At 38.4% G+C, this 16,022-nt stretch overlaps 1 protein-coding gene across 8 annotated transcripts in view; it reads right to left on the reverse strand.

Moving 5' to 3' along the window:
• Positions 1-16,022, reverse strand: part of PLD1 (phospholipase D1) — a 212,236-nt gene that overhangs the window by 83,732 nt on the left and 112,482 nt on the right. For all 8 annotated transcript variants that reach the window (XM_057545299.1, XM_057545298.1, XM_057545297.1 and 5 more), the window contains 3 exons: positions 14,569-14,718; positions 13,777-13,860; positions 4,054-4,135 (listed from right to left, as the gene is read on the reverse strand). In XM_057545299.1, the coding sequence (XP_057401282.1) occupies positions 4,054-4,135; positions 13,777-13,860; positions 14,569-14,718 (316 nt within the window). The remainder of the gene's footprint in view (positions 1-4,053; positions 4,136-13,776; positions 13,861-14,568; positions 14,719-16,022) is intronic.

Here is a 16,022-nt window from a genome sequence, read left to right on the forward strand (position 1 = left end):
AAGCCAAATTAGAAAAAAAAGGACTGATGTTAATTCTGTAATTTCAAAAATACACTTTTGAAGTATCCAATGTTTTACCAATGCCTTTTAGTGATCCCAGGGGAAATTACTTTTTGCTCAGAAGAAAAGTATTAATAGCGGAAGTAGGAAAACAAATAGCCTGGACTTGACTGTGCTTCTTACATTTCCATGCCATGTTTCTTATCTCTGCTGAAGTCAACTAACCCAAGGATTCCACAGAATAAACTTTATGACACCTGAATTTAAAAAGATAAAAGTTCTATCCTCTTTTCTGATTAGTTTTTAAGCAAGTAGAGCAGACATAATACTATTAACAGTAGGAATTTTTAGGTGCTTTACACATACAAATGCATGTGAAGAAAATGAAAAATAAACATCTTTTATAGTTGAAATCAAGAGACTTTGCTTCTGAGCCAGCTTTTTCTCTGATTGTTCAAGCACTGTGGTCAAAATATTTTCTAAATGTAGCTAAGTTTGTCCATTGCCTAAAGATAGCTTAGCTAACACATCTGCAGGATCATCACTTGTCAAGAGCTTCCCCGGTGGAGGCGGGGGATGGGAGGTGGAGGAGGTGTGCGATATTTTAGGAACATGCAAAGTAAAGGATAAAAAAAAAATCGTATCCTCACCATTTAAATGCAAGCAGCACTGGGATGTAAGAGCACACATGCTCATGTGCCTTTTTTAAAAGCCAGTTTTGTTCAAAGCACAGTCCTTAAGGTTGAAGATCCCTTCCCTCCTTCCCTGCCATGCCCCTCTAGCCCACCATTTTGGTAAGATTCCCTTTGATTTTTCTCTGCAGTGATGTGATTATTCATCTCGTTTGACAAACCTGGACATCTTTCCCTCCTGTTGGTCACTGACTGCAACTCTAGAATGTGCCTTGTGGCCCAGGACAGAAAGAAATTAACCTGACGACAAAATCCTCCCTGAGAACCTAGGTTCTGTTAAGTCTCTAGGTGGCTGCACTTGAAGAATCTTTTGGTGCAAGTCTCATCAGAAATACCACATATTTCTAAGGTTAAAATATACAAATTGGATACAGGGATGCAGTTACGATAACTATGATGCAACTTATCTCACCTCTTAGTGCAATAAATGCAGAACTGTGAAAACCCTGGGATGCTGCTTTGAGTTAAAGCAGTCTGCCTCTCAACATTGGCTTACAGTATTTTAAATGATGACATTGCATATCAGAAGGCCAGAGAAACAGGAAAATATCAACTTGGCTATTACCAGAGAAACAAAATATTGTATTTTCCCCCTAAGAAACATCCATTAAAAGAAATGTTTGCCTATATGTTGGCTATAAGGCAGAGACACTAAATTTCTCCCCAAAGATCTGCACAATCAGATAGAAGAAAAAAATAATTCATTTCAATCAACCTTGTGGACCTCTGGGACCCATTAATGCAAGAAGAAATGCTATTTTAAACCCGGTACTTTGTGAAGCTAGTGGCTTTCAGAAACTAAATTATTTATGTGAAGCAGTGTTTATGAGTGTATGAAATGTCAATCTGGAATGATCTGAATGTTAAAAATTTAATAATATTGTGTAACTGGATTAAGGAAGAGCAATTCTCTTAAATGTACCACTGAGAAATTAATATTTAATAGTATTACTATTTCCTTAGGAAATTAAAAAAACCATTTCAGGCAATTTAAAAATTACAAGTTTCAAAAAGCAGATGAAATTGAAACAAACAAAGCACGGTTATCGGGCAGCACTATTTACCTGGTCATGGTATTCACCTGGTACCTCACAGGATTCATGGGCCGTAAAAGCAAAGAGAAGCCACGATAGTGACAGAAAAGGGACCTGGACAGATATGCCGAGGGGAATAAACAAACACACGCCAGCTACCATGAAGTGGACGACGAGGTTTGCAGGACCTGCCTCCTGAGCCCTGATCTGGCAACTAGCTTTCTGGAGTGTACTTAGATGTCCTGTAGGCACCTCACACGCACGTGATCTAAAATGTAGCTCTCTGACTCTGGGTTCTTCCCACTTTCTCCTACTACCAGATTCACCGTCCCAACACACCATTTTCATCAGATCACCCTTCTTCCATCGTACCCCCCCACAGTGGTTCCCCACTGTCGTCCATAAAGTGCAAACCACTGGCTTGACTCACAAAGCCTCCACATCCCTACTGCCTTTCCACCTTGATCCCCCATCCTACCTATGCTAACACTCAGGTGTCATCAACTTTGTCACCTTGCTGTGACTGACAAGGCCTTATGAATTCCTGCATCCAGCGTGTTTCCTCATCACACTTCCTATACCTAGAAAGCTCTTCTTTTAAAATGTCTGGTTCATACCAAATGCCCTAAATCCCTCAGGTTGTGAGGAGCTTCCACATCAGACCTACCCAACGCTCTCCCTCCTGCTTTGAATCTTGCCACTGTCTCTGTACCCAGCTGACTCTTGTGTAGATTTTTAAGCTCCTTCAGGTCAAGAATCGAGTCTTTTATTTTTGTACATCCCCATGGGATTAGCCAAGTGCCCTGCACGTAAGAGGCATTCAACAAAAACATGTTAATTGAAACCTAAAAGAATAAAGTATCGGATAAGTACTATGAGGAGAGGATTTTCTGTTATGATTGATGATCGCTAGGCAAGGCTGGAAAAACTTATTAGAATGGAGTTTCTGGAGTTTACTTTTAGAGGAGAAATGGGAAAGCTGCCATTTCACGGAGAGAAACATGGAGAAAGTTATAGCCCATTCAATATGTAGAAAGATGTTTGGTAAGGCTAGGACTAAGCCCAGGATATGAATCCTTCAGCAAGCCCTCCACGGGCGGGGATGGAATACTATTCACACACATGGCATCCTTAGTAATTAGTGTAGTACCAGGCTCAGAGAAGACACAGTAACTGTATGATGGGTTATTTAATGAATATGCAAATAATGCTTTTCAAGACCAGAATTTCCAATTTTGTGAATGGAAGTCTGTTGAGACAACAGATTAGACTAGCCTTGAAAATGATGCTGTTTGGCAGAACATGTGTCTGAAATAAAGACAATCAACTTCTTTTGCCTTTAATATCAACAGTGAGGTCTACCTATACTATCCCCAGATATCCTAAACTAAAGGCATGGGGAAAAGACATTGAAAGAAGGAGGAAAGGTGAGTGGGAAAGGGGTAGTGGAATGTAGAGGATGGAAAAAAAGAAAGAAGTGATGGCTGTGAGAAATAGAAAATATTGATACTAACCCCAATTACTTAGGACCTACAAATCTGCTAGAATGTTTTAATGACAGAATTCTAAAAATTAAGACAGTTTCAAATAATAGTAAAAAGGCTACTAGAACTCCCTAATTTGGACATGATTAATAATAAGTTGAACTTAATTCAACTATTCTAATTCAACTTAATTTAACTCGGTTGAGGACCAACCACATAAAAAATTTCATTAGCAATATGAATGTAAAGTAGTTATTGGTGAGCCTATACTGCTTCAGTTGTTTACTTTTTATAACAAAAAAAGCACACTCAATGCTCACCCAGGATCTACAGGGTCACACTATTTCACACTGTTACCATGAACTGTCCCAAAACTGGAACCACCAATTCTTTATGTCCTTCCATTTGACATGCTTCAACATCAGCTTGACCCCATCTGACTGAAATCATTCTCAGATGACTCTGAATTTTGCTCAAATGACAAAATAATGAAAAATAAATAAATAAAATTCTACGTTTCATTTCATCATTTATTACTCAGTGATGAAATTTTATTACAATGTTTTGCCTAACAAATCAGCTGCCTACAACTGATTAAAAAACAAAAAATTAGAGTTGGTAATATAATCCATGCTGTGAATTAGGTAAAAATATTTATGATTCAAAAGTAATGGGAAAAAAATCAGAACCAAATGAACTTGAAAACAGTAAGTATTCTACTTTTTGTCAAGCTCTAAAGAAAAAAGTTATAAGTGTATATGAAGGGCTTTGGGGAAAAAAAGGCATTTCAGAGGCAATAAACTTTTAAAAAATTACATCAGCATTTGTTAGGAAAGTACATACTGCTTTTCGCTTAAGAATGCAGTCCAACCTCCAACGATTTCCTTCAACCACTGGACGTTTCAGGAAGATTTCTGGACTCAACCTGAAATCATGAAACCAAGATTTCAAGAAACTAAAACAAAATATAAAGTTCTGATTGTGTCATAGGAAGCAGAGGCAATTTTAGCTCAAATGCCATCACCATCCTCCACTGTGGCAGGTCATCCAAAGTTCCACTATGAGTCCACGTACAACTTCATATGGGAACAGCAGCCTTTACCCCAAAAATGTCAATTTCAATTTCTCTATCTTACTCACACATCATACATAGACACACTTGCAGATACTATTGACTGTCCACCTTCTGCTTCCCTGCTGTCAGAGCCCACCTCCCATGACTGAATGTGAATAATCTAAATAATTGCTTTCCCAGACTCCTGTGCAGCTCCAGCACAAAATAACACAATCCTGTACAATGAGATATATGAGGAGGTACACAAGGGGTTAATGGAAAAGTTCTTTCTCTGATGAGAGGAAGAGACACACGCACACACAAAAAAAAACCCCAGGAAAAGCGGCTCTAGGATGGATGTTGTATGGGGGTGTGATGCTTAGACAGGTGCAGCCAAATGGAAATTTAAGGGCAAAGCCGGAACCCTGAAATCACTGGATTACTTCACCAACTTTAGTACTGCCTAATTTTAGATTTCTCATTCAATGAGACAAATCCTCATTGTGTAAGCCACCTTTAGTTGAGAATTCTAGCAACCTAGGCCAAAAGTGTTCTAATAGATAAACATGAACACTGACTTCCTATACCAAGCAGTGTCCATGGGAACCTGGGGCTTTCTGAGCAGGGAAGAAGGCAGGCTTGCTGATAGATGAACTTTTCCCAGTGTGAGAATGGACCCCTGGGTTCTTCTCCTTAGTAGTGCCACAAGCAGCACAGTACAGGAGTCACTCTTTCCCTTGGGGGTGTGTTCAAAATTATTGCCTGAGTTAAACTGGTAAGTAGTGTACCTCCTCTATAATGGGAAAAACAAACAAACAAAAAAAAACAATAAAGAAAATTTCATCCACTGAAATGCTAGACCTGGAGGAGTCGGGTAGACTGTGTAAGGATCAAAGCCTTACAGAATACTAGGGTGGAATACTGGCTTAGCCAGGGAGTCTTCTAAGCATGTGAAAACAACAGGGTTTTAAGGAGCTAAAGAGATTAAAAGAAATGATTTTACGCTCTGTTTCATTCAGTTAAAGAAAATAAAAACCCAGAGAAAAAAAGTATCTAAAGAAACTCATAATGGGTAAGATAAATAAGAAAACAGACAAATAGAAGGGTGTGTACAGTATAAATATTAACATATTTCGTTTAGAATAGGACACAACTCAAACAAACAAAAAAAATGCAGCAACTGATAGGAAAAGATCTAAGATGAATTAAAAACAGATCTGTTTTAAATAGAAAAGTGTGTCATTGGGCACTGCTAGTTCACTGAAAGTAGGGCACACCCAACAACATATATACACTTGCAGTTTTTGATGTACACATTAATTATGGGCTCGGAGGGCTTCAGTTTTGGGGCCATTTTCAGGTCTATACTCTGCAATTAAGTCTTTATCATCTTTTTTTTTTAAATCTAAAAGCATTGTGTACCCTGTATGCAGAGTATTCTATTAGATGCTTTGGAGGATCTTAAGCAGGCTCTCAAGGAGACCTGGATTTTGAGGATAATACATGAAAAGATAAAAATAGACCTGCTATAAAAACTGACAGTCATGCTATAAACAAAGTATAAACAAAGGCAAGGAGAGAATAGCTATGACCCACAAGCATCATTATGTCAACATCTTTACTAAGTCATTATTAGCTAAGCAAAATTCAAAAGAATTGTGTAATACATTTCATTGAGTTTAGGACACCAACGACTGTAAGATGCATCATTACTGTGTGTATCACTAAGAAAGAAAAAATAATGACAGCTATAACTATAAGATGTTATTGAGTGTATGATGTATTACGACTTCAGAGATGTTGAAATGTGCTTCTAAGTAAATGCTCCTTTTAGAAGATTGTATAGCTGTAAATGCTTGTATGAGAAAAAAAGCTTAAAATCGATGATCAGAGCTTCCATCTTAAGAAGATAGAAAAAAAGAATAAATTAAGAAAAAGTAAGAAGGGACTTCCCTGGCAGTCCAGTGGTTAAGACTTCACCTTCCAATACAGCGGGTGCGGGTTCAATCCCTGGTTGGGGAGCTAAGATCCCACATGCCTTGCAGCCAAAAAAACGAAACAGAAGCAATATTGTAACAAATTCAATAAAGATTTAAAAAAATAAAAGAAAAAGTAAGAAGAAGGATGGGAATAGTAGATAAGAATGGAACTCAATGCAATATAAAACAGAACAACAGTAGACAAAATTCAATGAACCAAAATCTAGCTCTTTGAAAAGATTAATAAAATTGACAAACTAGCTAGATTAAAACAGAAAAAAGGAGTTTGACTATTTTAGATTTCTTATTTAAGTGGGAAGAAATAATATCAATCCTACCCAAACTCTTTCAGGAAACAAAGGCAGGGGAAATACCACCTCATACAATGAGGCTAGCATTATCCTAATACCAAAACCAAACAAAGACAATCCAAGAAAAGAAAAAAATTAAGTACAATATTCCTTACGATCATAGAGGTAAAAATCTTTACCAAAACATCACAACTTATAAAAAGGATAACAGATCATGACAAAGTGGGGTTATTTCTAAGACTGCAAGGTTGGTTTAAAAGTTGAAAATCAATCAATGCAATTCAGCACATTAACAGAAAAAAAGAAAAAAATGGTCATTTCAATACACGCAGAAAAAAGTCTTGACAAAATTCAATACCCATTCAGAATAAAAACTCTCAATACATTATAAATAGGAAGTAATTTCCTCAAAGTAATAACAGGCACCTATTAAAAAAAATCTACTTAAAGCATATAATAAAAGATTGAAAGCTTTTCTTCTAAGACTGAGAACAAGAAAGATGTCTGTTCTCATCACTTCTATTCAACATTTTACTGATGATGCTAGCCAATGCAATAAGGAAAAAAAAGAAAGAAAAAGAAAAAAAGAAATACAAGGCATGCAGATTATTAAGGAAAAAGGAAAACTGTCATTATTCACACATCACAAGATCATCTATGGGAAAAATCCTAGGGCATCTACAAAAAAGCTATTCACACTAGTAAGTGAACTAAGCAAGACTGCAGTAAATAAGATCAATATAAAAAAATCAGTTGCATTTCCATATGCTGGCAGTAAACAATTGGAACATGAATTTTTAAAAATACCATTTACAATAACATAAAAAAACACGAGTTACTTAGTGATAAGTGCAAGACCTGTATATGGAAAGTACAAAACACTGATGAGAAAATTTAAATAAGATCTAAAAAAATGGAGAGATATACAGTGTTTATGAATTGGAAGACTCAATACTGAGAAAGAAGAAAAAATTTGACATACTGTCTAACCAGTGGTGATTTTACCATTCTTTTCCCTGTGATTTCTCAGTTGGGAGGGAGAACCTGGAAATGGGCATTGGCACTGGTAGAGAGAGCCTCAGAAGTCCTCTAGTTCAGGCTTAAGGAGGAAGAGTGGGATTTCCTGACAGTGATAGGGGTAGCAGGGAGGGGCCCACAGGCATCAAAAATGAGGAAATGGAACTTTCCTCTCCAATGGAAGAGCTGTGGTTCCAAGAGGAAAATATAAATATCCATTGCTTGGCTCTGGACACAAAGTGTCATTGAAGAAAGTGTGTGGCAGAGCAGGGTAAATAAAGCCTCTTTCTAGCAAGAGGACTAAAAAGGGAAGCCACAGGCAACCCATAAGGAGTGGGTATACCATGGAGAGAGAGGAGCTCAGAAAAGCAATGCTATAAAGTTGTTTATGAATTTCTAGCTCACTCCTAAGCTGCCCATGCATGGGTTTGGTCCTAATATTATGCCAAAGAATTTGAAAACTGAAATAAGAAATAGACCACTGACCAAATTGGCCACTAGGTGGAGCACATTGGGGGGGGCAGATCTAAACAGCACTGCAAAGGCTTTGAAAACAAAACTGACATTAAAAACACACAGATAGAAGACTGGTTGGAACATTCTGCATGAACCCAAATGGGCCAGTTTCCTGCTAAAACAGAAATATCAACGTTCTCTATAAGATTTAAACAAGACCCAGAGTCATAATATTCAAAACTTCCAGAATACAGTAAAAAATTACTTAGCATACAAAAAATCAGAAAAATCTCCATTTGCAGGAAAGACATTCAACAAATGCCAATGCCAAAATGACATAAATGTTGGAAAGAATCAGTGAACTTAAAGACAGATAAAGAGAAATTATCCAATTTGAATAACAAAGAAAAGATTGAAAAAAATTAACAGAGCCTCAGAGACTTGTGGGACAATACTAAAAGACACAATTTGTGTCATCAGAGACTCAGCAAAAGAGGAGAAAGAGGGAAATGCAGGAAAAAAGTTTGAAGAAAAAAATGGCTGAAAATTTCTCAAATATGATGAATGATATAAACCTACAGATTCAAGAAGCTCAGTGAACTCCAAACAGGATAAATTCAAATACCATAATCAAACTGCTGAAAACGAAAGACAGGAAGAAAATGTTGAAAGCGCTCAGAAGAAAAACAATGCATTATTTAAGAGGGGAACAATGATTCAAAATGACCACGAATTTCTCATCAGAAAACATGGAGGCCAGAATGAAGTGGAGCAAATTGTAGCTAGACTGTATAAAGTTCTTCTACAGTTTAGTAATAAGAAAACAATCCAACCAAAAAAGAAGAAAAGTAAGATTTGAATATGTTTCCAAAAAAGCTAAACAAATGTCCAAAAGTCACAGGAAAATATGCTTAACATGAAAAGACATTGTTAATGCAAATTAAAAACACAGTGAGAGACTACTACATACCCTTTGGAATGGCTAACATTAAAAAAGACTAACAGTACCAAGTGCTTGCAATGATGAGGAGGGATGAAACTCTCATACATTGCTAGTACAAGCACTTTGGAAAACAGATTGACAGTTTCTCATGTTAACCATATACTTAACTCCTAGTATTGATATAATACAGTAACTTGAATCTACTTTCTAAGACAAGGGTTAGCAAACTGTGCTCCATGAGCCAAATCTGGTCCATTGCCTGTTTTAGTATGGCCCATGAGCTAAGAATGGCTGTTACATTTTTAAAGGGTTATTACACACACACACACACATACACACACACACAAAGAAGAATATACATCAGAGACTGTATGTATGTGACCTGAAAAGCCTAAAATATTTACTATCTGGCCCTTTACAGAAAAAGTTTGCCAACCCTGTTGAAAGTCAGAGGCTTTTGAACTTTTTGGGTCATAATCCACAGGAATACATTATGAATCCACCCCAATATTTTCATCTATCTATCTATCTACCTTCCTATCAATCAGTCTTCTACTGACTACTGAAATAAAAGTTTCACAAACTAATAACCCTTACTGCCACTTAAGTTGCAACTTGCCTTTCTCTTATTTCCTTCCTTTTCTTATCCTATTTCATTATTTAAATAAAATTCTGAACATAACCCACTAAATTCTTTTTTTTTAATAAATTTCTTTTATTTATTATTTTTGGCTGCATTGGATCTTCGTTGCTGAGCATGGCCTTTCTCTAGTTGCAGCGAGAGGGGGCTACTCTTTGTTGTGCTGCGTGGACTTCTCATTGCGGTGGTTTCTCTTGTTGCGGAGCACAGGCTCTAGAGCGCAGGCTCAGTAGTTGTGGCGCATGGGCTTAGTTGCTCCACGGCATGTGGGATCTTCCCGGACCAGGGCTCGAACCCGTGTCCCCTGCATTGGCAGGATTCTTAACCACTGTGCCACCAGGGAAGCCCAGTTCTTTTAAAAAATAATTACTAAAGAGTCGCAACCCACCATTTGAAAAACATAACATTAAAATCAACTTAAATGTGTCTCCTACTTAGAATAGTCTTAGCTTGTGAGCCAGTCCAAATGAAATGTTGAGTCTGTTTTTCACTTTATAGCCTTTGTCTCCAGCCCAAAGGAGACCTTGTTTCTGTTCCCCTTCCTCTGATAAACTCCCCCTTTAAATATCTTTGTTTATTGTTTTTCTTCTTTTTCTCCAGTTTTACTAATCCAGTCTGTCTCTGGCCTGTTTAATGCACAGACTCAGTACAGGCACTGTGGCAGACCCCACCTGCACCCTCACCACCGACAGGCCAGGCAGAGAACCAATCTAGGCAAAGACTCAACACACGTGCTCCAAACATCCCTGCTGACCAGTGGGAATGAGAGTCACAGTCATCCAGAGGAAAGCTGATCTACGCCACGCTTTGTACATCCGTCCTAAGTTAAAGCAACGGACTGGAAGCCACATCTTGGCACCCAGCCTCATTCTAGGACTCGCTCCAGGGAACACTGGGTAGTTCACAGGGGGACGTGAAGTAGCACCAAGCACAGAAAAGACATATGAGACATGTTCTCCTGGTAGATACAGAGAAACAAGTGAGGAATGCTCACTCATCTTTACACAGAAACTACCTCTTTTGATACCTTCAACTTCTAGCTAGGATTTACTCTTCACCTTAATTTTCAGATAGTCTGGGCTGTTTAATGAATCATTCTCTCTTCTAACCTGACAGCCTACCTTAGAATTTACCTCTTCAGAAAATTTCTTCTGACTAAATCTACCCAAATCTGATTATTACTTTATCCAGCACCTTAAAAAAATCCAATCTGCACTTAAAAAATGTCAGAGCTAAAAGGGATCTCGCACACCATGCGGTGCAGTCGGCTCCTGGGAGAGGCAGCTCCGTGACATGTGGGCACTAGAGCAGACACACTGGATCCAAGCCAGCACCAGCACGTACAGACCGTGTGGCTACGGGCAGTTTCCTAATCGGCCCCACTGAGCCTCACTTTTCTCATCTATAACACAGTCCCTGGCGTTTAGTAAGAATTCAACAAATAGTAGCTACTTAATGTTATTCAACTATGCCTTAGAAATGACCCCTTATAAAGGTGAATATGACTTGTCCCAAGTTAGTAATAGTAAGGCCCCTAAGGTGGTCTGAGCAGAGACTCTCACCATTCCTCTCCTGGACCACAGCAATAACTCGCTAGATGGTCTCTATAACCACTGTTCAATTCATCTTCTACACTATAACCAAAATGGTCCCTTTTAGAAAACAAATTTGATTAAAATTCCCATGCTTAAAAATGTTCACTGATTCCCAGTGTTCAAGGGACTGCACTGGAGTTCAAAGGACTCCAGTGTTCAAAGGATGCAAACTCTTTAGCAGCTCATGAAGGGCCCTTCACAATTTGGCCCTAACCCATCTTTTGAATGCTATCTCCACCCACCATCCCAAAGAATGCTATGCTTAAGCTGTTTACGACCTCTACCTTCCTCCAAAATTGCTGTGCCCTCTCACCCCTCTATGCCTTGGTCCTGGTTATCCCTCTGTCAAAAACATTCACTGTCTTCAACTGGACAGCTCCATCCCCCAGGACTCAGGCCAGCATTCTGTCCATTGAAGCTTCCACAGCTCCTGCAGGCTCAGTCACTGCCCTAATCCATTGTTCTACACATGACTTCCTGACTCTCTCTTGTTCCAGGGTAGGGGCTGCTTCTCTTCCATCTTTCTGTACATGTGGCCTCCTTCAGTACCCATCATAGAGGCTGCTCACTAAATAGCTCTGGAATGAATGAGTGAATAAATTAACAAATGAAAAGATGGACGGTTAAATGAATTAACAAATAAAGAAACTAAGAGCTTCTAGGTCCCAGGTTGCTTCTCATTTCACTAAATCTGCCTTTGGTTGCATACTAATTGTTTTAGAAACAGATTAACACAGTTTTCACTCATGTATATGATGTCTCTTGAATTAGACTGGAAACTTCTAAAAGTCATGTGCACCTTCTCACTATGCTTTTCACTCTCTCAGACCCAGATATATCAGGGTTTGATAAAGTTTCTGAATGCTCTCTTTTGCAACATACTTGCACAACAAGTATTTTCTTCCTTGTTATGAGGGAAGTTCCTGAAAAGGTTTTATTTCAAAGAGAGTGTTGTAATAAGATGTTATCCTAGTGCAGTCACGAAAAAGCAATAACCTCCTGATTTATTTTCTTGCTGACAGTAGAAGAAAAAACATTCAAGGTTCCATCTCTTTAGATGTTTAAATGAGTCTATATTTTAGTGTTCAGAACCTTCAAAATATATATTATTTGCTTGTGTAAAACATGAAAATATGGGCTCAGTGGAAATGCTATTTTCAGTCTCTTTCATGTCCCTGTCAAACTTTCAGAAATACTTTTTAAAGGAACATACCTACTACATTAAGCTTGAATCTACTCTCATAAGTGTTTAGAAAGTATTCAACCAAAGAGATAGCTTCTAAGTATGAAACTTTCTTTTATTCCTGGTAACTGACTGAAGAGACAAAATTTGGCAAGAATATAAAGGCCAAGATTAAGGTCCTCCATAAACATAAGAATAAACAGGTTCTCAGACATGCTGACTATCACACACCCTATCTATTGACTCTAGATCAATCGTTCTCAACCAAGAGGGACTGTGCCCTGCCAGGGGACATGTGATGACAGCTGAAGACATTTTGGTTATCAAAACTGGGAGCTTGCTACTGGCATCTAGTGGATAAAAGCCAGGGATACTGATGCTTCTAAACATCCCACAACAAACAGAACACCACCACCATAATAAAGAATTATCTGGCCCCAAAGGTCAATAGTGCCAATTGGGAAAGCATGCCCTAGAATTATAGATTTCCTCATCACTGAGGCAAAACAGTAGAAGAAGATGTGCTCACATTCCTAATTACTCTCCCCTCCCTGCAAAACCTAGAATTAGGAGGAAATGAATTATGACGATATTTTCATAGTTCAGTACAAGAGAGCATTTGGAAGGAAACAGGATAGGGAAAAACAGGGGGCATTTCAAGCATCTAAGTTCTTAGAAGGAAAACATATTTAAGACATTTTCATTTCCATTGTAGCAAATGTTAGCATCTACAATGGGTTTTAACTATCCAGGCATATGGATAATTGGAACTAAAGTCAGACTACAAAGCCTGCACCCACTCCAGGAGGAAAATTTCCCAAGAGCTAAATGAGTTTTAGGTACAAGACTTTCAGTGGCTTTAATAAACATAATAACTCTCATGGATGATTTTAAAGGGGATTAGAAAGTTGAAACCTGATGCATCTCCAAAAAAGCTAACCATTACAATGGATACTTTAATAGCAATAGGCAAATGGGAATATTCTAATTTCAAAGGGACAATTCAGAGGAAGCATATTCATTGGACCTCATGACAGACATAGCAAGATGAGGAAAGATACCCATGGAAGATTATTTTCCATTACCTCTACACCTATATTTGCATTGCAAAATAATCTTTACTAAAATGAATATTGGTTATCTGCTTCCAAATGGAAAGACAAAAACAAAACTGTTCAAACTAAATATTTTAAGAATATATATGGGTGCCAGGTTTTTTGAAAAGACCTTTTAGTGGAGGCTACTACAATTAATTAGTTGAGACTTTGGCCAAACCATCTGTGAGTACTGCTGTCTTTCCTAATGTACAATTCTATAACAGCACAACACTGTTCTATATTCCTAAACATAGAGACCGCCAAACAAACTCCCCAGGGACAAATACTAACCACCAATCTGTGATAAAAATCTCTTCTTTTGCCTCTTCCATTGCATTCGCCACATCTTCAAAATATCCTTTGGCATTAACATACCTGAAAGACAAGTTTTCTGTTTCATTTTTTTAACAACAACAACAAAAAAAGGAATCTATCGTATGACAAAAGAGAAGATGGAAGCCACTGCCTAGAGTTTCTACAAAACCACCAGTTTACTTTGTATAACTGGAAACAAGGATTGAAAACAACACCTTCTGTCTGCTATGTAGGAAGTACACTAAATAGACAGAAGTAGGCAACCTGATTCTTTTCTGGTGAGAGAATAACAAATTGATTGGTCTCATCATCGTATGGGGTCAGATGAATTCTCCCATCCTGTTGAACTCACACACAGTTGTTCTTCTGAGACTGAAAGCAGTCCAGTTTCTAATCCGTGGGCAGAAAAGCATGCTAAGCAGGATTTCATTTAAAAGAAATACCTGGCAAGTAAATTCTCTTTCTTAAATTATGGCTAATAACTTAAATAAACTTTCCATTTGCATCATTAAGAAAATGTATGAAGTTAACTTTTAAAATCAAACTTCAAAATCTAAAGCTAGCTATCTAAAGCTCTCTGTAAAAAATCATAAAAACAAAAAGTGGAAAACTAAGTGCTGCTCAGGTAGTCCTATAAAGAAAGGCCCTTGTTAAGTATAATGCATAATATCTTTTCACAGCTTCAAAAATTGATTCCAGGTGAATTTAGACCACTACAATATTAAATGCTATGACTACTGTGATTGTCTTAGAGCAAAAAGATCTTACCATTTAGCTAAAGTGTTCTCTTGGATAGCAGCATAAGACCCAAATCGATGATCTTTGAGAAAGTTGGGGCCATGTTTATGGATGAATTCTTCTATAGCCCCTCCCCACCACCGAGCATGTCTATAGCTGTTGCATTTTAAAATCAGCGTCCTTCAAAGAAAAGCAAAATGTGGAAAAGAATGCTCACTCTGTGTTCTGTCTCTTTAAACAATTTAAGAATTAAACATGTCCCATTTTGTTTTGTTACCGCAGCAAACATAAGTTGAAAATTTTAGGCAAAGAGCACCTTACCTATATCAAAAAAGCAGATTTTTAAACATTTTTGGCAGGATTTAAAACTATATTCAACGTAGCGAAAACAAACCTTCAGGTTACTTATTCCCTCATTCACTTATGCAAACTTGTGTAAAGGCACTTATTACAGGCCTTGAGCTCGCTGTGCTAGACCGTGAGGAGGACAACGGAAGAGACGTAAGGTGAGGTCCTACATTTAAGTGTTAGAGAGTTGTTGGCTCCTGTAGAGGACATTTCCCTTGGGACTGCCTGGTGTCCATTCCCTCAGCCTCCCTTCCCTACTCTGCGTCCACCAAAGCCAACAAAATGGCATCTTCCAGCCCCTGATCTCAAAGATTGGTTCAGGGATGAGGACATTAGCCAATTCCACCCAACAAGTGAGAATAAATGCAAGGACTTGCTCAGAAATGCCAGGAAGAGTCTCTTTCCCTTCCACTGAACTTGGTTTGAGTGAAAGAGGCAGACATCTTGCTACCACCAGGGGACCAGCCTGAGGATGGAGCAGATCCCAGAAGACAGAGCTGAGAAAGGCCAGGAAAACGCATCTCAGTGACATAGTTGGAAGCTTGGAATCAGCCATGGCTAACGTGGCTTATTAATGACTTCTGATGTAACCCAGATTGCCTGGATTTTTCTACTGCCAATGACTAAACTATCCTAAGTGGTTACAGATTTATAAGTGCAGAAAAAAAATTCAGAGTAGGAGATCATAAAAAGTTATTACATGACAAACGTCAGAATTGGTGAGTAACACCAAGAGGTGGGAATAAGTTATCCAAATTTGAAGTTCAGAGAAAACGAGGTGTTGGAGCCAGTGGTCTCCCTGCCATTTAGGGAGAAACCCACCTCAGTATAAAAGCCCTGTGAGTGAGGAGGGAGAGTTTGCCTTTGGGGGGAAATACAATGATCCTGATGAGAAGCAGGGGAGGGGCTATATTCACAGACCCCAAAATAATTATTTATAAAGATTAGGGACGTCCAAACATCCTAACATTGATGCTTGGCTTTTGTCTGCGGGTTGGCGAGGGGCGAGGTGAGACGTGGTGCTGGGAGCAGTGAGGCATTCTCCATCCGCCGCCGCAGGGCTGACACAGGACTCTGCGGGCAGGTCAGGAGGGCATGGAAAGTGCCTGGGCTTGAGCCAACATGCTAGTACTACT

This window comes from Balaenoptera acutorostrata, chromosome 4, assembly GCF_949987535.1.
Source record: "Balaenoptera acutorostrata chromosome 4, mBalAcu1.1, whole genome shotgun sequence".
Classification (NCBI taxonomy): Eukaryota; Metazoa; Chordata; class Mammalia; order Artiodactyla; family Balaenopteridae; genus Balaenoptera; species Balaenoptera acutorostrata.